Source organism: Tyto alba, unplaced genomic scaffold (genome assembly GCF_018691265.1).
Source record: "Tyto alba isolate M040663 unplaced genomic scaffold, T.alba_DEE_v4.0 Super-Scaffold_46, whole genome shotgun sequence".
NCBI classification, from domain to species: Eukaryota; Metazoa; Chordata; class Aves; order Strigiformes; family Tytonidae; genus Tyto; species Tyto alba.
The window spans coordinates 12721554-12746975 of NW_024881322.1; the positions used below are offsets into that span (position 1 = coordinate 12721554).

General features: G+C 41.5%; 1 protein-coding gene across 1 annotated transcript in view; it reads right to left on the reverse strand.

The window, feature by feature from the left end:
* The window catches only part of ITGA9 (integrin subunit alpha 9), a 227065-nt gene that overhangs the window by 64924 nt on the left and 136719 nt on the right, over window positions 1-25422 (reverse strand). The window contains exon 18 of the mRNA XM_042806477.1: window positions 19589-19739. Coding sequence (XP_042662411.1) covers window positions 19589-19739 — 151 coding nt within the window. The remainder of the gene's footprint in view (window positions 1-19588; window positions 19740-25422) is intronic.

Here is a 25422-nt window from a genome sequence, read left to right on the forward strand (position 1 = left end):
AAAACATAGTCACAGGCCAGAGACTCTACCTCTGGGAAGAGTCTTCATGTTGATATACCAATGCACCAAGTTGCTCAGAATTGAGCTCCCTCTTCCTGAACATGGATGACCAAAACCAGCCATCATATGTGAAATGGTACAGCCCAAAGAAGGTTATTGAAACTTCCTCAGTTTCACATTGACTAATCATTTTCAAATCAAATCATGTATGTTTTTCTTCTTAAGGGATTCTCACACAGCTTCCGTGTGATGACTTACTGATCAGCCAATACACCCTCGCCCTTCTCTGCCTCACTTATATCCAACTAAAACCCTCCAACCTTTCTGAGCCTGATCTGGCAGTTCATATAATCTGATTCTGTTTTTATTTTTCCCACCCTTGAGGTCATTAATTTCTTCCCCAAAGGCAAAACAACTCTTCTGAACTGATGTTGGCTCCAACCCAAAGTCATCAGCACCCTTCCTCAACTTGCTCTCACCCCTCATCCTTGCCCATGATTGGTTGTAAGATCCTTAGATCAAGCATCTCCTTAATTAATCTCCCCCAGCCGGCTAACTCCCTTTCAACAGTCTCCAGTATCAGGCTTTTATCTATTTTATATTCTTCTACCAAATTATGACTATCAGCAAGAGCAAATAAATATAAAAGTATAGGTCAGGTGTTATTTTGCACTCACCAGTGCTCTTATAGAGAAGGTGTGAATTCAGCTATCCTAACACTCATTTATGGCCTGCTAGGTCTCTGCTTTTTCTAAGCGCACAAGCTAATAGTAGATATTACATCTGAAATGTCAACAGGGAGATGCAACAGATCAATACTAAACTTGCAAAAGGATGTGCCAGATATGGCTATAACCAATTTTTAAAATAAAATCATACCAAGATAGTCAACAGAAAGTTATATTAATTTCTGAACAAAGGGTAAGTTCAGTACTGCTCTGAATACTGTTGATCATCTGTGCCAGAGCTGACTTCACCCTTTTAAATGCTCTTCTGATTAGCTGTTATTTTTGAATGGATTAAACCCACTAACAAAAGGCACTGAAAATATCTTCACTGCAGAATTGTTAAGACAATCTGTATCTTTTTTTAGAAGGAAAAAGACCTCAACTTGTTAGAAAATACATTTACCAGCCATTTCTATTTCTCCTCACATAGCTATACTCAAATTAAAGCTTTTTTGTTGTTTAGATGGAAGAAAAGTCTCCCCTGCAAATCCTGGCTACTAGTACATAATACTCTGGAACAGAGGAGAAAATGTCCTGGAAGCCTTGATAATATGTTGGCAGAACACCCCTGTTTTGAAGAAGTTGAGAATTTATTTAACTTATTAGGGATTTTTTATGCTGCTGCATGTTTTCCAAAGGGTACAAAAGAAAAATGACAAGAGTGAATACTGAGCAACTCTGCACTTGTTGCCAGAGAACACACTCCTGTTACTGCTATTCTTGTTGTTACTGGTTTTCTTATTCCATAATGCCTGTCTGTGAACAATTACACTTGACACCACAAAGGATTATGAACAGCATCCTTATCCGAGAAGTCCTAAACCAAATACACTAAGAAAGTATCACAAAGGAGGTCTACTTACACTGTTGACTTCATGCTATGATTAGTCTCAAAAGTTTGATGGTATCCATCTACCTACTATACACTCTCCAGTATGTAGACTTTACAACTAATTCTCCCCCCTAGTTATTTGGAAATGTGGGTTCTCTGACCTTCATGAAAGGTAGAGGCTTACATCAGGCACTGGGAAAAACACAGTTTTGCTACATTTGTAAAGTTTTTTATTCTCATCATGGACCCTGACTTAAAGCACATGCTTACACCTCAGTAATTCCAATTTGTACTTTTGGTGAAAAGGGACAGTTACCCAAATGAGAGTTTAGATGAACATCTGGATGTTTTGTTCCACCCAACAGGACAATAATATAGACCTGACCTGCATTTAAAGAGCTTCTTACTTTTGGGAGGTATCACTGAGCATGTGTCCGTCCGCAGCTGTCAGTCTGCTTCCTATGCATGTAGCTAGCAAAGCTGGGTAGCACAAACACCTCCCATGTCAGGAACCTAAAATAAAGGCTCACCTTTTTGGTGATGATTGGGATGGCTTCTTCATATCACTTGTCATAATCCTGGTCTAAGCCCTTCAACTGTACTATCAACAATTTGTGGGTCTCCCCAGGATTTTGACAGCATAATTTTTATTTTGCTCATACCCTTATCTCTCTGCCTCCCAATCCTCTTAATGCCTTCACTGAGGCTTCAAGAATATGAAGATTTGTCAGTTCATTTAATAGCTACTCTTGAGCATACTGATGTATTTTTTTTCCACAGCAACTGAGGTCACCAAAGAACGCGGGTCACAGTTACCTACATGTACAGAGCAATTAGGGATGCCTGAGCTCTTGAAAGCTTGGGGATTTTTTCAAATAAAAAGACTGGCTCAGGCTGGGTTTTCCTATGGCTGAGAGCAAGTGGAGCTCAGAGTAATTTAATCTTGGAGACCCCTTCTTATGCATACAACAGGTTTTTTATTTCCAGCACAAAATTCCACAGATATCATGCTTTCCTCCAAAACTGGGCTTTGCTGGGTACTTTAAAACTGCAAGAACACAAAAGGGATTAGTGGCATTCCTGACTGGGAATTGTTCCTGGTGCTGTACAAGAATTCAAGTAAAAAATCATCTGAAATGACCAAAATGGTTGGTCTGATCTACCTCAGATACCTCTTAAAAGTTGCTCTAGTTATCATCCTTGAGAGCCCTCTGGGCCTCTGTTTTCTTCATATAACTAGCAGCCCGAAGTCTGTTTTGCCTCTTTGTCAGCAGTACTCTGTTAGCTGCACCGACAGTTAATATTTCCTCTGAGTTTGTGGGCCAGACCTTGCCAGGCACAGACCTTCCCCAACTCCTTCAGCCCACAGCCAACATCGAAGGCACTGACAACTCGCTCGCGCTTGGAAATCTCAGTATCTCCCAAACTGAGCCAGCAGCTTTGGGGTTTGGTTTTCCTTTTCTCGTCCATCTGTTTCAAGAGTTACAAATGCACAGGGCGTTCAAACACCCACGGCCATCAGCACCCGGCTCCCGGCACGGCACAAACGGGGGTCAGGCAGAGGCAGGCAGGCCGCGGGGAAGCTGCGTGCGGTGGCAGGATGCTCCGTTTCTCTGAGGCCAGATTCCCAGGTAGCGGTGGTGGCCCACGGTGGTGGCCACTGGGTCACCTGGGAAGGCCACAGGGCCTCTCGTGAGCTGCCAGTGTGCAACGTAACCGGGGAGGGGGGGGTTAGACAAAAAAAAATAAATTCCTTTTACTGATAGTAGCTTAAAGAGGGACTGCAATGGTCCAGCAGAGGTGGCCATGACTTGAAAAGCAATCAGAAGTCCAAGAAAAATTCTCATGTGTGTTGCAGGGAGTTTTTGCTCTCAGAGTGAAAATCTCATGAGTTTTATTCATTTTTTTTTTTAATGTAGTTTACTTGGCAACTTCAAGCAAACACCTTGTGTCCAGAAGCTTTTCCTTGTGCACTTCTCTGCTTGCCAAAGCAAAGTGTGTGACAGAATCACACATAGGGCGGAAAAAGATAATCATGACAGAAAGAAATTAAGATGGCTTTACTCTTTTAACATAACAGCTCTGTTGCCTGAGCTTCACAGGTTTCTTCTACTGTAAATAATTTCCAAACACAGGTGGAATGCAAGTAACAATGTGAGTAACATGAAGGACAAGTCAGTGATAAATCAGCGGCAACAGCAATTATAGTGTGAAAAAATATTGTTAATCATTGCCTGCTGGGAAAAATATTACAGAGAGGGAAATACAGACGCAATTCGGACTTGTTCAGCTAGACATTGCCATGAAACTAGCATCTATCTAACCTCTTGAATGCAACGATTGATGAATATTGGATATCCAATCAAATTATGCAATAGAATAAGAAGATTTTTGTGAGTTGCAAAAGTCTATTTTAAAAGGTGTTACAGGGACTGAAATTTTACTTTACTTTTCAACACACACATATTCCCCAAACAAACCAAATCAGCTAATGCGAATGCTGCAGATCATAAATTCTGCAGCTCCACACATTGCTGTTTCTCTGGTGAAGACCCTCATCATCCCAGTGCTTACGTGAGCAAGCAAATCCGCATACCCGAGTGCGCTGACATGCACACAGCCAAATGTGCATATAAAGGTCTGTGGGAGTGGAGCGTCTGGACCTGTATTCTGATAATGGATTGATCCTTTGATTCATTATCAGAAAATAAGCTTGAAAGGGGGTTGGGAAACCTCAACAGTTGTTTCATAAAAAGAACTAGGGGGAAAAAAAAAGTTTTCTTTGGCATTAGGGAGAGATTTCCTGTCCTATTCCATGATCTCACTAGTAAATGCTGTAGGCACACCCCACCCCCAAGCCCAGCGAGCCTGGCTTCAAACATCTTGGATTTGCTGCTTATTTTGTGAAAACAACTATTTCTATATAATTAATTAGAGCCTCCCACCTCTTCACTCTCCTCCCTGGATGGAACCTATTTATAGACCATGAGCTCATTGATCCCAGTCAACAGAGCAAATCTTTGAGTAAAAAGATAGAGAAAGACAAAAACTTTTCTATTTAGTGGATATTGCCAAAATTCTTATTTTCTTCTCTCTCTCATAAATGTTTATCTTAACTGGTAAAAAGCTAGTGCAGCAGATTTTTAAAGCACACCGTCTGAGAAGCTGAAAAAGCAGCAGAAATTGTTCACTCGGCTCACATAAGCGAATAAGCCCCAAAACAAGTTTCAGAACCAGTCAAATAAAACTGACTGTGTTTTTGCTTCTCCCATATTTTAAGGAACCAGCAGAGCAGGTGGTGAAGGAGAAAGGGGGATTTGGTGCCACCCTGAGATGTTTAATCTCCTTTGCTGCCACACTAACTCTAATTTTTAACAGACGAATTAGGCTTGCATCAGCTCTCACTGTACTACGCAAGCTAAATCTTTTCCCCAATTGCTGAGAACTGCTGAACTTAATTTCTTCAAGATATAGGAAATAATCCAGGGAACATCACCAAGACCCACCATCCCCATAGAGCTGTTAGGACTGCTGTCCCTTGTTGACTGTGAGGTTGGCCACATTTCAACTGCACTGTTTGGTCAGGCCTGACTCTACGACCTTTTTCCATATGTGTTAATGTATGGCTACACAGCAGAGCAGGAGCAGCTTAACGGTCAGACTTCCACCTGCCCATACGTCAATGCTTACCCACTGGAGCAGCCTCGGCAATAACCTGGGTGTTACTAATAACATAAGGAATGCCCTTTAAATTTGGACATGGTGGGCCGTATGACTATAGAGTTTGTTATTTAAGATAAACTGATAGACTGTCCCCCAAGTACAGGATGGTAGCCTATTTTACAGTGGTGGATGACCACTGTCCCCAGTGGAGTCATCCAGGCGAGTAACAGCTGGAGACACCAGACTTTCCCTGTGGTATTTTTACTATACCTCATAAAAGTTTTGAATAGATGACACCCTTATTCTTCTTTTTATATCCTTTCCACAGACTCTGGTACAAAAGCAGTCACAGAGGAAAATAGTTCTGAGCAGAGCAAATACGTATTTTTTGGAATCTGGCTCTTAATGACAAGTTGCATTTCTGAGGCGACCCCTCCCCCCCCAGCAGCAATTAGTATCTGAGAAGTGACATCACTGCTGACACCATCGGTCCGGGAACTCACGCTGGGGCTCTGGCGCCTGCAGCTACCTCCATGCCCCAGGGAAGATGTGTTAGCTCAGGCTTGGCACTCGCGCCGCTCTCCTCTGTGCAGGGGGCTGCTGGTCCAGTCAGAAAAACCTCAGCCTCCTGCAAGCCTCTCTAACTCCTGAACACAACCCAAACCAAACGTTTTCCCAGGACCAGAAATCTCAAGCAGCTTTCCCCCCCCATCCCCACAAGCCTCTAAGGCTTTCTAGATCCCACTGGGGAGGAACCACCTGAGCTGAAAGGCTGCAAGGAGGAGGCCAGCAGCTACCTTGACTGCAGGCACTGGAAACTTCCCAAGAGAACCTCTTTCCATGCCATTTTCTGGGTGTTTTGCTATCTGAGGCTTTGAAGGAGCACGCAAGGGCTTGACAGCTTCCTGCAAACAGGAAGCTCCTGACCGCTCCTCCTTGCTTTTAAATGGTCATCTCAGGCTGGGGGTGGCCTTGGGATGAGATTTGCCTCCTTCCACAAAAGAATGATCCGGGAAATGTTGGAGGAAGATCAATACAAGCCTCAAAGTCAGTTCATTCATTTTCTACCAAAAAAAAAGGAAGAGTGTTCTTTTTGCAGGAAGGATTCAGATGAAATCTTCTGTTCCTTTCAGTATTTAAGCAAAACCCATCTTGAGCAGGTCGTGGCAGGGAGTCCCGCTTACACTTGGATCCCTTTCTAGTTTCTCATTCTTGCAAATTGACCTCCTCTTTTGTCCTTCCTTCATTTAAAGGATGCTAGGCAAAGGCAAAGTACTTCTAACAAGACGACTTAATTTAAGACTGTATTATGATCAGCTGTCTCTTAAAAGAGGCCCTTGTTGTTTGCTGTGTCACTTCCCCTCTCCAGAGAACCAAGAAAAGAGAGGACAAAAGGGCTGCCTGCGTGTAGGTTGGGGCAGTTACTGTCACTCCACAATTAAAAAACTACTAAAAACGCAACATAGTGAAGTATCAAGCTTGGATTACAACAGTTTCGCAAACTTGACCTACCTACTGAATGGTTTGATGTAATTCATGTCTATCATTACCAAGAAATTACCACCTTTCTAAACCCATATGAATTCATGTTTAACAAAAGCAAACAAAAGCCAATCCACAGGTCCAGCTTTCGCCTGTCTTTTCTAATCCTCACTAAAGAATCACGCTCATAAATTCTATTAAGACAGAAGTGCCTTTCACATAACAAGTACTTTCTATAGTGGAAAAATGTAATTATTGCTTGGAATAGAAAGAGAAAGAATTCTTTGCTTGGAACTCTCTGGCTAAAACAATAAACAGGCCCCTTTGCTCTTGCTCTTCTTTGCATGCAGCATTTCAAAACTATGTACAGTCACAGGGGAAAAAAGAAAGACAGAAAGACAGACAGAAAGACAAAAGCTAACATCAAACTTCATTTGAGGTCCACCGCTCATACTATTTTCTAGCTGAGGCAGACAGACAAAAGTATATTGGTTTCAGACCGGGATTAACCCATTGGCTCCTCTCATGACCATAACCTGATAATTTTTATTCTCTCCTCCATAGGCATTTCAGATGAGAAACAGGAGAAAAGATGTCATGAGAGCTGGTAAGATACCATGCTATGTCAGGTACCTTCACAGATATCTGACCTTGCAGATGTTTCCAAAATATATGTTGCTCCTATTGCTATACCTCTTGCCCTATAAATACATATGAATAGATTTATGGCTGTTGCATCACAAAAAAAAAAAAAAAAAAACCAAAAAAACCGACAAAAACCAAAGGGGGTAATAATAAAGCTATGACTTTTTTTCCTCTTGGATCAAAGAGCCAACACAACTGGAAATGGCAATCATTCAACTTTCAGAAGTTCTGACTATTCCATCAAGTCCACCAAAAGTTTATTTTTGATGAAAAAAATACTGCTCTGCTGTAGTTAGAGAAGAAGTAGGGACATACAGGATCCCTGAGTTGACTCAGTGTTGTCAGAAATATTTATAGTTTCCATCTATACGTATTGGACCATTTTTTGAACAAATTCAGCTGCTTGCTTCCATACACACACACTGACACATCCATGCACACATACATTGCCCCATTGATTAGCAAGGCACAAGGCAAAATAAAAAGGTAACTGTGTACTTGCACCCAAGCAAAAGAAACTATTTCCTAGAGCTGAAATCAGTAACATACACGCATACTGCAAATGACCCAAACACAGTCACTTTACAGCAGGTATTTTGTGCCCCACAGGCTATTACCATCAGCAGGTATTAACAGTTGAAGAGTCAAGCACATGAAGGTTACAATTACGTCTGTGGGGTCTTTTCAGTAGTTTTTTATACATGCCATTTACTTTTGCATGAGTTTTCCAGCTCAGTGTTGGAAAGAATGGCAACCATCACTTCTAACATGAATTCTGATCACAGAGATCATTTCATATTCTTATTTTTCAGGCCCAGTGTCATGGGTTGCACAGGCCAGACGTGGCGTAAAGCACCCCTTTCTTTCGTTTGCTTCCTACCACAGACAGTGGGATAGCAGAAAAAAATCATTGCCCCTCCCTAAGCCTACTCAGCTGATTTACTAGGCGCCTTCCCCAGCTACTGTCTTAGGTAGTCACCTTGGAAAACAAATCTCTTGTTGCCATCACTTAAAATACTGTTTTTCATTTATACCAAGAGATGCAGACCTCTGCCCTCTGAAGGCACACAGTGTAATTTCCTGGCATGATGTGAGCAGCAGACTTTTACATCCAACAACAGGACACGTAAACAGGAACAAAATAACTGGGAAGCATCCTGGCCAGCTGAACTCCCACCATCCACTGGGCAAATGAAAAATGGACTCAGAAACCTCCTATTCTTTTGGAGCACTGGTCTGGACACTCCTCTCCAGCGAGATCCCAGCGCTGGCTGCAAGTGCCACAGCATCAGGAACAGTCCCTGAGATATTAATGCAGTCAAATGCAAAGCTGGAAACTTAGACTAAATCTAATCCAAACTCCATCTTCCCCATGTACTTGTACCGTCTTTCAGAATTTGTATCTTTACTGGTTTGGTCCAACAATTCTGCCAAGCAGCCAGAGATCCATGCATAGATGACCATTGCAACAGGAAATTCAACACCTTCCAAAAGAGATGCTTTAAAATGGTTGAACATGACATGTATTTGTTTCCTCTCTGCTTGCCTTGAATACAAGTCTCGTCTCAAAAAAGAAACCTGCAAAAGGTAACACGGTGCATGACTGCCAAGCTTATAAATGATGCATTGCTACAAAATTTTTCAAGTTAGACCAAACATTTAATGAAAAATGGAGTCTTATGTGCAGAAAAATCCACAATTCACAAGTACCAAAGCATTACAAAATGGTGCCTACTTAGTAATGCACTATTAGTTTGCCAACCAATATAAAACCTTTGCTCATAAAAATGGGAAAACATACCTTTAGAAAACACTACACTGGCTAGTACATACACTAATACACTATAAAGACTAAGGCAACTTCTTTGTACTCATCGTGTCCTTCAAGTTGCACATACAAAAACACAGTAAAACCCCCAGGAAAATAAAAACTAAGGGAAAATCAGGTTTCTAACTCTGCAGTGATATACTCAAAAAGCAACCATAAAAACTATTACACCAAATATCTCTGATATACGTTCAGCTAAATTCAGCAGTAATTTAGATTGTGCTCTTCCCCCTAAAAAGCTTTTCTCTATAAAACTGCAGAAACTCTGCTGGATTAAATACCCATCCAGACACAATGAAATTATCCAGAAATGAAAAATCAGTCTTAAGAGTAAAAAAAAAAACATGTCCAGAATTATACACTGGCATGTTCCTATATTCTTCATACCATTAGATGTATATCCAAACTACATATGATGTAATCTGTCAGCAGTGCATTGCATTTGATTACACTTTCAAAAAAATTGTGGATGAACACATATCTTTTTATCTTTATTATTCCCTCATGATCTCTGCATAGGAATATTACAATAAGCTTAATAACAGAAGTGCATTCTCATGTGTATGAGTCCACTCTCTCCAATAACCCAGGGAAAAAAAAATCACAGACAGGGAAGCCATTGGGAGGAGAAAGGGCTTTGGGGTAAGTTTTCCTTCATCTCACTTCTCATGTAGATGTATGTATATATGTGCTCACACACACATGCATCTCATACTAGTAAATTAAGGTTCCATGGTAACATTAACAGGGGAATTGGTTTTTAATTATTACAGCTAACCCTTGGGTTATATACATTGTTATTATGCAATAACAAAAACAACTTCAAAACATGCTTCTCAAAATTAAAAGCGGGAAAAAAAAAAAAAAAGCGGCAGAAATCAAATAAATGAACAACCATTCATTTCCTAGTGGCATTTCTAAAAGCATGGATAATATATGCCCACATATACGGTAAGACAACCTTCTGTGTGTAAGGCATCAATTATATTAAATATTGGTGTATTCTATTTCAACACAGCTATTTGCTCTTAGTGTTATAATGAAATGCTTAAATTAATAACGAGGACAGGAAATAAATTCAAATGTCATCAATTACACATAGTTAAATGAAAAAGCAAATGGACAACCGCACAAATAATTAAAGGAAAAAACCAAACCAAACCAAAACAAACTGGGTGAGGAAACACAGTCAATAAAATCAAGCCTCACCCCCACCCTCTTCTTCCCTGGTCATAATTTTCAAGTATAAAGAATAATATTACGGTAATAACAATAATAATGAGCTTGGCACTGAGTGTTTTCCTGGAATTAATAAACATTAGGCTCAACCTACAATCCCCAACAACCAAAGCCAAACCTGAAACCCCAGGAAACGTCTTTTGCAAACACACACAGGTTTGAGGGTTCTGGTCTTTTCTTTCCAGAAACTCAAATACAAGGTGCATCAGGACTTCTTCACAGAAAAAAATCTTATGACATGATACATAACAAAGGGACGCTGCTGAAATGCAGAGGTATAATCCATTACCTACCACACCAGGATATTGATAAAGGGTTTTTAAATATATATATTATTTTTTAAAAAAACAAAAGCTTAGCAGTTCACTTGTAAGGCTTTACTTTCAGAGGTGCCGCTCTACTTTATCGAGCAGCTTTTTAGCGCGCTCCTCCTTTTTCCCTGGCGAGGTGGAAAGCACCGCGTTGCTCTCGTGCAGATGGTTACAGCCAAAAGTCAAGCGCAGGTTTTCTGGCCTCCTCCCAAAGGCGGGCTGCAAAAGCGCTGCCGGCGGGGAAGGCGCCTGGCTCGGCCTCCCGGGCAGCCGGCCTGGGCAGGGGGGCCGCTGAGATGCCTGGAGAGGGGGTCCCCCGCTCCTCCCCGGAGCCTGCAACGCCTCTGGCTCTTCTTCCCCGCCTTGGTCTATGCCTCGTGTTTTGATGAAACGCCACAGGAAGCTCCCTCTCCAAAAAAACCCCAAACCACAACAGATTTGGGGCCCTAAGGACTCCTTCGGAAGGGGGGTTGACGTGCCTGCTTCTGCTAACAGGAACGCCGATGGATGCCAGCTGGAACCGGGGTTACGTCGCTGACTGTCAGCTGCTCGGGGAGGAGGGAGCCTGCCTCACCTAGTTCCTCTGAAGAAATCAAAGCTCTCCTGAGAGCTTTTCCACCATGTTTTTGGAGGAAATGAAAGAGCAAAGAATGGGCAAGAAAGAGGAAGAGTTAACAGAAAGGAAAAAAAAAAAAAGGCTGGGGCTTTCCTTTCATACCAGAAGAAACTATAGAGTTTGCAAGAGTCAGAAAATCCGAGTGCCTCGGTGTCAAACCCAAGGAAAGGAAAGTTTGTGATCTCTTAAGCAGCACTGGCCCCTCCTTGGATTTTCAGCTACAAACTCTTCACACTCATCTTTTTGACTGTGCAGCTGGGGTTTCTTAAGTCTTTCTACAGACAAAACTGCTGCTGACTTCAGAGAGGCTACTCCTGAAGTATGACTGCAGGATCATGCCGTGTACTTAATAAGATTAATTAAAGAAGGGGTTGGGTTTTTTTTATAGAACCTATCAGCATCGCAGGAGAAATCTGAATAACTAGGTGAAAGAGAGCAATTGCTACCACTTCCAGACACACAGCACCGTGACAACAGCATCCCACAGGACTAAGCAATACAAATACATATATATATATGTGTTTGTACATGTATATTATACATATAATGTAAATATATATATATATTTGTTTATATATAGTGTAAGCATATATATTTGTTTACAATTTTATTGGATTTTACACTTGAGGGTATCATTTACTTTCTGACAACATCCTGAGCTGCCTGTCTTAGAAGTGACCAAAAGAAACTCCTGCAAGAACAGAACTGACCTTTCATACCAGATACTTGATAAACTTTAAGGTTCAAGTTACAACAAAAATAATCCCCCATTTCTTGCAGCAATGAAAGCCACTGAAAGCTGTGCAAATCAATTCTTCTTAAGTCTTTTGCAGAGGATGTCAAAGTTTGGACAATTTCAAGCCTCATCCTAAGAACACAGGAGACAAACCCTGTCCCATAGATTTCTCACCTCAAATGTTAAGAAGTCTCTCTCCTCTGAGTTTAAGAGCAAATTACAATAACAGAGAGAGACACTGGGACACAAGAAAGTCACTGGTGATCGTTCTGTAGTGACAGCATAGTCTTTAAATAAGCACATCCAAGACTAAGTGTATTGAGCTCGCTGTATACTGGGCTCTACCCTCTGTGAAGGGTTTTTCCTTTCCTCCTAGCAACACAGTTTATCAAGATAACAGCCTAGAGCGGGGTGGCTGGATCTCAGCAACCAAGGAACCCAAATCCTTTCTCTCAAGCCCTCTCCCACGGCCGGCACTGGTGCCACTGCTGCAGTGGCTCCCAGCTCTGCGCAGCTCCTGAAGACATGCAGGGGGAAGCACCTTGGCTGGCGAGTTATGGGCCACACAAGGACCGAAATGGGATGGGCAGCTACTGCCAGCGGCCCAGGGAGCCCTTCTCCAACCCCTCGAGGAAGTCTCATCACTTCAGTACTTCAGACCTCCTTCTCCCTCCCTCGCCTGGATGGAAACCAGGACCTCCGCTGGTGCCCAGCCATGGTGAAACCCCACCTTGCATGGTGCACCAGCAGGTAGGTCGGGATTCACTGCCAATGGGCTTTGCTACAGCACTGCTGAATTCTAGCCTCCACAAAAAATACATCTCGCATGACTATTCATCCACACAGCTGTTCTTCCTTTAGAAAATCATTCCCCTCGCAGACCCAAGGGAAGAGCAGAGCTAGGCAGTCAAACAAAGCCTCCCTTAATAATCTGAGCCACATAAAGCATCCCACGCTATTCCTCAAAACCACTATGTGTATATATACGTAAACAGTCAAACTGAGAGTCATGATGAGCTACTTCCAGGACAAACTTTTTCCACATCACGTAGCTCAGAGCACAGCCCCACCTGATCAGCAATAAAACCTCAATGTATCTGGTCACATATGTTATTCCAGGACCATCAAGTCCTTAGAAATAGAGATGTTTAGTAACAGTTTACTAATTGCAAGCTGTTTAAAAAGAACCAGCTTCGCCCTTCCCAAATCCTCACAAAAATTTTTACTCTGCTTAACCTCACCTGAAAGAAACAGGCATATCATCAAAAGTCTTGTCTTCATGAATCTGAAGTTTTTGCCGCTTTCTGTGGAAATGCTTGGGGTGATCCCCCACTGCATGTCACTGTGTCCCTGCAAGAAGTTTAAAATTGCAAAAACTTGGATTTTTAAACCTAGTTGGAGTTAGCTGCATTTGGTTTTGCAAGGTCGGAGTCATTTAGGCTTTTGGAACCGTATATACTATCAACCTTCAATGAGATTTCTAGGTGTTAAGCTCCTTCTGAAAATGGGATTTAACAATCATAACAGACTCACATAGGCTCTTCCAACACTGAGCAGAACAAGATCTAAAGTCCTGCAAAATCACAGCTTCTGAATCATTTATTCCAATCAGGATTTTGCCAAAAGACTTTAGGGATTTTTCATTCTATTCATCACATTAATTTGTTGGGAAAAATTACAAAGATTTCTTTCAGATATACATGATAAATCAAAAGATAGGAGAAAAACTTACAAGACTTTGATCAATACTAATTACACAACTAAGCCCAGTCTCCAATGGCCATTCCCTGAATGTGAGATTGATACATGAATCCCAAGTGGAAAGTTTGGATCAAAAGTCTAGCCTGCAATTCCTACCTGCTAAGAGCAGGGAGATACTAGATGGCTCTAACAGTTCCTGGCCTGAAAAAGGTGCTGCTCCTTACTTATCCCCAGGGAAGCATAAAAGTTTTTTTTTGTCTGTGAACGCTCAGTGAAAATTAAAATAAACAATGAAGTCAGATATCTTGACCTTAATGTATTTTTTTCTTCCCAATTAAGAAATTGGACAATTTTACTCCACGGACGCAAAACATTTTGGTGCACTCTGGAGCAAAAGTTAAGCATTAGATTTGCAAAAACAGAGAGGCAGCATGTGGTGTGGTTACTGCCACGCTACTCACATTCCCAAGCACTGGTTATAAAAGCTCTCCCAGCAAAAGGGTTCAAATCCCCTCACGTAAGTGATATATAGCTTAGGCAATCTTCCAGACACACTTGTATCAGCCCAAAGGGTCACAGCTTCCACGCTACTTGGCATCACTCCTTTCTGACCCTCTGGCAGAGTAGTTTACAGGAGCAAGTCCAACTCACTCCATGCAAAATCAGCTGGATTAAATCAAACCACTAATTTAAAAGGTTTCTGCTAACCAGCTGGATGTGAATTGAGACTGATCACATCAACTTGTTTGCCAGTGGATCCAGTGGGGCAGTAAATGCTGGAAAAAGAGGCATAATGAATACCCAGGACCTAAATTTTCTTCCAATGGCACAGCTGGATTCAAAAGAGGGCATGTGTCTTTGGCTTTTGTGTCCTATCAGTATCCTTCCCCTGCCAGCCTTAAGACTCTTAGAAAGTATGAGCAGTATGGGAAAGTGGTGTAAGAGGATTTCCAATTTGGAAAAAATTAAACTGCCTGCCTCCGCAGCTCTTCTGGGCAATCCTAGCCAAGAGATGCAGGCAAGTGCTCCAGGAGCGAGGAAGAAAGAGTTCATATCCAAATTGCATGACCTCCGTGCTAACCCAGAAAGAGACGATACCGCAATACTCATCAGAAGAAAAACCCCAGAGCCCGCAACCAGCAGGACTCTGGTTATCAGCAGTATTTGTACTCAGCACCAAAATTTCAGGTACACGCTCACGAAAGAATTACAGGATATTAGTGCGCCTGAGGAAACCATAACCTCGTTGTTCACCCTGCCCTGGCCTGGCCCCACTAACTTCGCTCAGCTGTTGCTTGCGAAAGCTGCAGGAATGTTACACACAGCTGGCTTTGGATGCCGGGAGCCTGTCTGAAATTTAGGAACAATCCACGGCTGGAAATGACAGTCAGCAATGGGATTTCCTGACCTCCTCTCTCCATAACCAGCACTGAAATGGGGTTGGCTGATAGACTCTCAGAAGCCCCGGCAAAGCACTGAGAGATTAATGCTATACATACTGGGTTATTGCTGTTGTTTTCACCATTATTATGTTATATATGCTATTTTCATATTATTTCTATGAAATCTCTTATCATTACTAGCTGATTTAATGAAGATATGTCTCTGCCCTACCCCACATTAACTGCCACTGCCAGCAAACTTACAGTGCTTTTCCTGCAACTGTACTGAAAATACCCCTCTGCGCTGAATAGCAGCTAACAAATGGTTAGCAAAGTGCCTATTGCTGACAAGCATTTTCAGCAAAATGTCACAAGGCAGGAGGCAATTCCAATAGATGTGAAATGGTGTAGAAATTAGTAGCAATAGATTTTTATTCTTTTTCCAGACTCAGCACACAGCAGCACTCTGCATTCTTCTACAGGAAAGTGGTGTCACCTCTGTTGAGTGGGTTTTTCAGACTCTGAAATAGGATGCTCTCCTGAAGCTGAATTAAGATTATGGGACAATAAACTTTAAGATTAAAAAAAAATAATTAAAAAAATTTACTCAACAGAGAAGAGGGAACCAAGATTTCTTTGTCAACATAGTAAAGAAAAAAATCTTAGCAGACAGGTGAGGTGTCTCTCTCCCTCCCTCTTTTCTCTTTCTTAAAGAGAAGATGATTAAATATTTCTGCATTTCAAAAGGAATGTACCTCTTAGTGGATACATTTTGAAATTCACTGCAGTACAATACTTCCACAAACCTGTAAAACAGCAACCTGCTCTCACAGAGTGAGAGCTGGAAGCTTTGCACAGGAGTTGCATCAATGGCCAGTCTTCACCAACCTCCCCAAACCACACCCTGCCTCAGTCCAGCCCTGAGAAGACTGTCATTTTAGCTGAATGTTTTCTTTAAATAAGCAATGTGAGTTGTAATTGGCTTCTAAAATCTCATCTTAAACAGTTTAACCCCACCAAATTTAGGAGTTGAAAAATAAGGTTCACAATGAAAGTGTTGTCATGTCCAATAAGCGGTACAATAACTGGCAGAACTGTACGGCAGTAAATGTAAAACATAAAGGAAAAGAATAGGCACACCAAGCTACTGGAGATGAAACCCATAGCTGTATCCTAAATCTTCAGGAATTTTACCAGTTAGCATATTTAGTATTTTATAGCTAGATGCGCTTTTCCCCAGGACAGTCCCCCTGTATTTAAGAAGGGTGAAGGGATGTGCTGAGTGAAGAAGGACAGTGACACCCCAGTGAAGACAGCCCCTTCTCAAAGGACAGTAGTGGTGAGAGTTAGAAGTGCTTACAGGGAGCGCAGGCAGGAATGAGAAGTCAGCCCGTGCCACGTACTGTGCCTCTCAAGGGAAGGACTGTGTGTCAGGAGCTATGGAAATAAAATGCTGGGCGTCATCCATGGAGACAGGGAGGACTGGCTGCAGCACAGGAGGATAATCAGACTGTGGAATAGGTGGAGCATACTAAATATGAGTCGGTGAATGCTTTTTCATGCAGAGATGTGACAAAGCCTTGCCAGGTATCACAGAACACCAGGTTGGAACGGACTTCAAGGATTATCTGGTCCAACCTTTCTTGGCAAAAGCCCAGTCTAGACAAGATGGCTCAGCACCTTGTCCAATATTGGGGAATACACCACTTCCCTGGGGAGATTATTCCAATGGCCAATTGTTCTACAGGTAGTGTTTCTATCCACCATGTCTCACAAAAGCCCAGTACCCAGAAAGGAAAGAGGGAGTAGCTCCACTCAGACCCTTCAAGGAATGCTACTGTCACCATCCCTGAGCTAGGCCACCCCATTTCTTTTTGAACACAAGATGCGGCATTTTGTCTCAATAACTCTGTTGAAAAAAAAACCAACCAACCAACCAACCAAACAAACAAAAACCAACAAACCAGCATTAAACTTTTGCACTGTCAGGTCTCACTGTAATCAGTCCACAGAAAGAAACAAAACTGCACTGAATCTGCTAGAAACATTCCCGGTGGGGACACAAGGAAAACACACAGGGAACTCACAGCGTCTTGAAAGGACTCCAGAGACAGGTTACGAAAGCCCACCACACAATCTCCATTCTCAGAGTCACCTTGCAGAAAAAAGATCAGGCAACCACATGGAAGAGACCATTCTCTTCCACTTTAATGTTATTCATTAGAAGGCAGTTGCTGCTGAAAGTTTCCCACAACAAGAAGCTCTTTCGATTCCAAAATTGCTCCACTAAGGGAAATCTTAGGAGTTGTCATTTTTATTCTGGCTTTACAGTCTGGATTTTTGCCTGGGCAATGTTCAACCAGGAACAAAATCTATTTAAAGAACATGCACAGTACATATTATGCATAGATGTCAAGGGATGGGAGTAGGTTATGAAACATGGAGGCTGTGCTATTTTACCAAAAAATCACTGTTCAAAGAGCTTAGGGAAAATGTAACACTGCAATTGAGGCAGTGGGGTCGTAACCCAATTTCCCAACTGGACAAGTGGTGAGGCCAACAATAAATTAGTTTGTCTGAAAGCAAAAGCTGACTGAGAGGAAGTAAAATAGCCCAACACAAACCTGTGAGCTGTTTTTTCAAAACTGTTACTAAAATAGTTATCAGAAAAAAACCCAAACCCTATAAAATCAATCACAAGAAAAGTAGAACTGAAGGAATAATAGCAGACTATACCCTGATCCTGTTTGCAAGACCTGAAGAAGAAGGAAGCCTACATGTTTCCTTGATGTGTGCTGTATTTTTTTTGACTTTTTTTTAAAGAAATGCTAACTTCTATTAGCAGAAAACACACTAAGCAGTGAGATAACCCTACAACAATTTAATCTGCTTCCAGAAACTGCTCCTTCTAGGCAGCCGTCAGCACAGATGTTTCAAGTCTGCTGTAGACCCAGGCTCAAGATAAAATATGAAGGGAAACAGAACATCATCTTCAGCTTGTTCCCTCACAGTGTTGGCCAAGAAGAACAACGAAGGTAAATGCTGTTCCAGTTAATCCGTGTGTGTAAAATACTCAACATGTAAGCATAGAAGAAAAAAAGAAAAAAAAAAAAAAAAAAACAAAAACCAAAACACCACAACAACCTTTTAAAAGAATATGCATCAAGCTTTGTTTCTTTTCCAGCACAAAGGATTGGAAAACCTCCTACTGACTTCAATGGGAGCTGGGCCAGACCCTGAAAATCTTCACAGAAAACTTCCATTAAGGATAAATTGCATATTGGTGTAAGGCATTTCTATTTTATCTCCTGCTTTTTTCCTCTTGATAAACTGCACACTTGCAGCACATAATGTCCGAAAATGAAGCTTATAAATACAAAGACAACTTTCTGAGGCAACTGTATTAAACATAACAGTCAAAAGCATTAAAAGAGTTAACATGTATAAGAAATCATAATATTTTGTTTTCTTATATAATGAGTTAAGAGTTTTATAATAACCGAAATCTTATCAAACCATGACAAATAATGGCAAAATGTCATTGGCTTGACGGACCAAGTTAATCCCATACTTCAAAACAGTTGTACTACTGTTTTTAATATTACTTTTATGGCTTACAAAGCAAAGCAAAGCTCCAGCAGAGACAAACAACCGTGAAAAGCACGAACAAACAGAGAGAATGCTGTTGCAATCTTACAGCTCCCATTTTGCACAATTATTTTCACATTACTCACACTCAACACAGTTTTTATGGCCATCAGTTTGCAAAAAGCTCAATTCAGTGTTTGTATTTCAACAACTTCATCTCTAAATTAACTCATACTAATGAAAACATCTGAGTATTTCAATCTAAACGTAAATAGATTAAAACTCAAAATATTCACCTGATTCCATGTGGGTGAAATTAAAAGCACTTTTGAGCTCTTGGATCTAGTAATGCGTCCCAGCCACAACCCAGACTTGCACCAGTGCATGATCAAAGAACAGCCAAATCTCTTGGTTTCAATGCGGAGAAAACCTACGAGCCCAGGTCAGGAGATGACCAGGACTGCTGAGTGCAGTGTAGCACCACTCAAACTAGAGGCACCCTTCGTATTTCAGCGCCATTTGGCACCCTACCAGTTTCCAAACCAGTCTCCCTCTACCTCTTAATACCTCAATACCTCAACCAAATGGTCTTTCTTTTTCATTAAGGCACCCCAAATAACAGCGTCGTGTCTTCTACAGAAACACAAAGGGTGTAATTTACACTGATCAAACCCACAAAAGAAAAAAACTCAGTAAAGAAATTCAAGCTCAGCATAACCAGAAATAACTTCCAAAGGTCTCAACAGTGTGGACCAAGCCATCCCCTGTCCTTACATCTTGTAATTAAATTGTTTTAAAGCAAAGAGACTTGCTCACAGTAAGATTGGCCTTTCTTACCTTTTGCCACATTTTGATGAAGAAGAGCTCCCCAGAAAAATTGAAGAAAACATTGGTGTCATAGGCGTCATCCCCAACATTAGAGATGGAAATGTTAAGTGAGATGTTCCTCACCGCTCCCAGGGCCAGGTAGGCAGTTCTGTCATCAACACTGTAGGCAGAAGCAGATACACCAGTTTAACTCTGGGCGATTCTCACACTCTGGTCCTTCTTTCTTCCTGCTGTGGAAGTGTCACAACTCAACTGATTAAAAGCTCAGCAGTTGGTAATTCAGGAATGTGCTGTATGGCCAGTGCATGGTGTGGAGGGCTGTACTGGGCAGGAGCAGCTCCTGAGTCGTGGTTCTGACGCTGCCTTTTGTGACCGTAGGAACACCCCATGATCCTCATGGAGAACTATTTCACATGACTTAATGTTAATATGATTTTAGTGAGAATAAAATAATTGAAGACTGCAAAGTAATTGGACAGGGGAAATGCAACAAATGCAAAATATTATGCCCGTATTTAAATACACAAGCTATTTCAGTTTGTCAATAATTCAAACTTATTCTAACAACCTAGTAACTTTCTGAAAAATGTTCTATGGACAGAAAGAATTGAAAAGAGGGTCAAATAAAGTCCAGAAACTGGCATATGTGGAAACATATATGGAAATTACAACTAATGTCCACTGAATGTGACTAATCTTTCTTCAGGAGTTTATGCTGGACCTAACACAATGGAGTCATCTTCCAGAAGTGGAATACCAAGGGAATGGTTGAATTAAGAAAACAGCTGTATATCATGAAATAACACCCTATTGTAAAATGGCATCACAGGTTATGAACACACACAGACATGCACACATTGAGGCAAACATGAATATTCATACACACACATTTATTATTTGATATTTAATCATACTAGGCTGTCCAGAAGATGAGTTAACAAGTAGAAATAAAGGCTAAAAATAAATCACAAGAAAATACAGTATCATTGCACAGATCTGCAGGCCTAGGAACTAGAAGTACAGTAAAAGATAATAGGAAATATTCCAGATATAAATACAAACATAGGTAAAAATAGCCAAAATATCAAATTGGCTACAGTTATCAAAACTGGAATCTAAGACCATTCATACATCCTGGAGAAACAGAGACAGTGGCACAGAGAAAACACTGAGTAGCTGGTCAGAAAAGGACAGAGACCTCCAGCTACACAGCAGGTAGATGCTCTCAATTATTTCCTCAAGGGGACTGCCAGCCCCAAAGAAATAACCAACCACCTCTGAAAAAACATTCCCTCGCACCTCCCACCCTGCCAGATGCTGCTGCACAACACACGTGCACGCAGCAGCACAGGGAAAGCTCTGGCAGACCAAGCCACTTTTCCTTCACCCAATTTCCACAAAGGACTGGCTGTGCCAGGGACGTGCACGTTGGCCCATGCTGCTCCTCTGCATGTTGGCAACTCTGCAAAAAGGGCTGGGGTGCAGGATGCGAGCTGTGTTTAAAGGCAGCCTGTCCCCCCCGGCTGTGAGCCCTCCTCTGCCAGCCTTGCTCATGGTAGTGCAGCCAGAGCACCTGTATAAAAGCGGGGTTTTCCAGAACACGGTGCTTATAAATCCTTCAGCATCTTCCACCAACCACAGCCATACCACACCTCACCGGGCTCCGTCTCCCTGCGTTTGACAAGAAATCTCTAGATGTGGGTTTCCAAAGGGATGTACCGAATCAGCCAGGGGCTGCAGTAGGTGAGAAGCTCGGAGAAAGATGATCTAGACTCAGGCTTTAAAGCTGATGGCTGTGGACTGTGAATGTAACTTTTCCATGTAACACAGACAATATTTATAGCATATTTGTTTCCTGCACTTACTTCATTTATGATGATCTTCATTTATTAGGCACATAATTATGGCTTACAGTTCAATGACAGCTTCTTATGAGGCAGATGTAAGTCTCCAGGAAATGTGCATGCTTTCTCACGCTTACAACCAACTGCAGACACCAACCAGTTGGCCGATAATTGGCCATTTTGCTTTCTAAACATTATAGTTTATTCTCATAGTCAACTATCAGTGCAAATAAACATCTGCAAAAGTGTATGCAGCGGATCAACTGCAAAACTAGTTTGAGAGGTCCAAATCATTTGAGATGTTGCTCCTTATATATACCAAATCAATGGCACAATTACATGAGAGTAATTGGAAGCATTTAACCTTTTGGCCCCAAGTTCAACATTTACTGCTGAAAAGCTGACAAATTATGAAGATGCTAAACAATCTGCCTGGATTTTCTAATAATCAAAAGTGCATATTCAAAAGCAAAAAAATAAAACAACCATTCATTACTGCGAAATATTTCTCATGAACTTTTAAATCTCACTTCTTGCAATCACTTCAAAACTTAATCTGCATCTGTCAAACCCATTAGCAAAATCTGGAAGTATTGCTTCAGTAAGCAAAGGAACATTACAAGATATTTATCATGCAGGGTTGATAATAAATGCAATGCACGCTACGTAATCCTCTCTGAATTGCACTTTGAGATTTAACATGAAGTCAAGACAACTGAGGATACTCTCCTTCCTACTGAATAATAAAAAATACTCAGAATGAAATACTATTTAAAACTAAACCCACATAAAATAATGTCAAAATAAGCACGACTGAGCTGTGTTACTCCTTTCTAAAGCTATCACTCCTGTTAAAAGTTCATCATACCAAAATGATGTTTACAACAACATTTTCCTCAGCAGAGAAAGAAAACCCACTTTATGACAGCACACTGTAGTTGCTCCTACACAGAATTCACACACTAAGAAACTCTGAAAAACCTCACTGATTTTAGGCTGGCAGAGGAGTTTAGTTCTTCCCCTGAAAGGCAACATGAGATTGTGCTGTAAGTCCCATTTTAAGAGAGCGGCTTTCTGAGTCATTAAATCTGTGTACATCTGGAATGAATCAGGGTCACTTGCAGTGAGAAGAGGATTAGGAATCTCCTCGTTCGCCGGGGAGCTCCCAGGCCGTTTGGTGCTTGAGAGAGTAACGTCATGGGGCGCGGACGGGCTGGTGTAGTGCTGGAACAGCTCTGCGGCACCAACCTGGTGCCATCCTCCTCCAGCGCCTGCCGCGTGGTAAGCAGCCCAGCTGCCAAGTCAAAATATGTCAGCTAAAGAACTGTTGTCACCTGCCAGAAACAAGAAAACAGACTAAAGCTGCCCCTTCATCTCGGCAAGGTACATCAAACAACTTCATAAATGTGAATGAAGTAATGGCTTTCAGTTTATGTTTTGTTGGATGAGAACTATAAAGCCACCGACATCCTCACCATGGCCCTCGTAACCTTGCTCACATCAGGGAAGAGAAGCTAAAAAGATAAACAGACTCAAAAAAGGGGAAAAAAAAAATAAAAGAAAGAAAAGAAGGGGAAAAAATACCAAGACATAATCACTTAATTGGACAGAACACCAGCATCTCATTACATCAGGTATTCCACACAGTGAACTGAGTAAAAGTTCTGGGTAGACTGCAGACATATATATTCATTATATATAGGCAACCACATTTGTACACACACACACGTACAGATACATGAAGGATGTCAAGCTATCAATGCCTGAGTGGAAAGGGAAAGAAGTTTGTCATTCAGAAGTACTAAGTACCTGCAGCTTTCAAACACATGACCCAGACTTGCAGGTAACAAGCAATTCTGAAAAATCAGGCTCCAAATTTCTGCCACAGTTTTGAATTCACCGGCCATGGTACTACACATCAAATGTAAACAGAAATATTTAACGTTTTCCTCTTAAGTGATTAAAAAAATGAAACTAAATTCCAGGATAGAACAAGTATCAATTCTTTTGCATGCTTTAATGTACTTTCTTAATGCCTGCACCACATCGTTGCACTATGGTCAGCGAGAGAAGAAAGACCAGCTGGGAAAGGCACTGAAAATATCTGCAATTTTCATTTCCCAACCCCCCCAAGATGCTGGTGTTTTTATTAACATGGGTCAGGGGAGACATTATCTGCATTCCAAAAGGTACACAGGGACATATTTCTCTATTTCCTGCACTAGAGAGAATTTTTTAAAAAACTGAAAAAGCATTTAGCACTTCCTCTCAGCCTGCACACATCATACATAGGGCAAAGAATGTGACAGGGTCGCACTTACCCTGTTAGTCTGGGTCATAGACTTTCCCTTTTATATTAGGAGCCTTTCTTTCCTTACAGCAAAGCGGCACCTACATGGATAAATCACCACTGTTGCTGAACAGAGTGGAAGTTACAGCTGCCGTCAGTTAGACTGCAAGTGGGTAAAAATGCTTCAAGCAACTGAACTCTATTCTGTCCTCCATCTCCATCAGATAAAATCAGAGTCCCACCTTTTGCTTTTAAATCAGTAAAAGGTGTAAGCCAACAACATTGGTCCTGTGACAGATTCAAACACATTTCTACCTTCCCCAAACAGCATTGCAGTTGGCCTTCGCAGTTACTATGATACTTGAATATTAATTTTGTCTCTGCAGACTCTTTACATCAATCCTGAAAACCTTTCTCCTGTTGGGTTTTGATCACAGGCTCCAGGGTCAGTTAAACTTTGGAAGGAGTTTTGCAAATACTTAAACCTCAAGGACCAGTGAAAAGCTGAAACCCTCCGCTGATCTTCTGGGAATTCATTTGATGTATCAGAGCAAAACTGAGAGGTAGCCACCCCATAAACAAATCCAAACCAAGTAAAAATTTTAAACAACCCCACAGGGAGCAAAGCTGTTGGATTTTACCCTGCTTGGTTACACTGTCTTGCCATCATGTATGTGTTCAAGATCAATTCTCTCCACAAAGTTCACAGCCAATCTAGACTAAGGACTTGGCCAAACACTCAGGATATCATGGCTTATTCTGCATTAGCTGAGCTGCTGCCTTCCACCCCTCCCACTGAATCCTACACTAGCAAAGGCGCTAAGAGACCTCATGCAGTTGATGACCACAGCCTATCAGATGCACTTAGCCAGCTATGGCAAACTAGCTGTGCGCCCATCAGATCATTTCATTTATGATCTTTTCTGTTTCTGTTTCTCAAGTGGAAACTTTCCAGTGTGCTCTGAGTAGCAGATAAACATGAGGTGATGGGAAGAACATAATAGAGAATTTGAGGAGTAGTCAACCGAGGTTCTGTGTCAGCAGAGCACAGTTTGGGAGTAGTATCATACCAGTATTTCTCCTGGTGAAGACCAAGTAACAATGTGCCACTGTTTCCCCATAGGAAGGGACCAACTGTCCCATAAGAAAAAAGCACTTACTGTCATGAGCCCAGGGCTGAAGAGGTGGAACTGCTCGTGCTGGTACCCTTCTGGAGCAGAGCTGCTGCCTCTAGCGCTTCAGTTCCCTTATATATTGCAATTCAGGAATATGACATAGAGTGCTACCTTTTCCTGCATTTTAATGTTAAAATTTAATGCATTTGAGTAGTAAACAATGGGGGAGTGGAGGGGGAAAACACTCTAGGAAATCCTTTTTGCTCTTTATTATGGTATTGAAACAACAGTGTGATTTCTAGTTACAGCTAGGATACCATATATTCAAAGCTTCTCTGGAAATTGCCCTCTTTTCCCCAAATCTAGCGTCTCCACATAAATCCCCCGTAACTACACAACAGATACAACTCCCAGCCACTTATGTCTTCAAACTACTTTCAAGTAAAAAGGACAGAGCAGGGTACAACATCCTCATAAAAATACCCCTTATCTTATCACCCTGCAGAAATCTGGTGCCTTTTATTATTATCAGTAATTTCAATTGCACCCAGATGTTCACAACCCTTTATAAACAGAACTGAAGAATCAATGGGG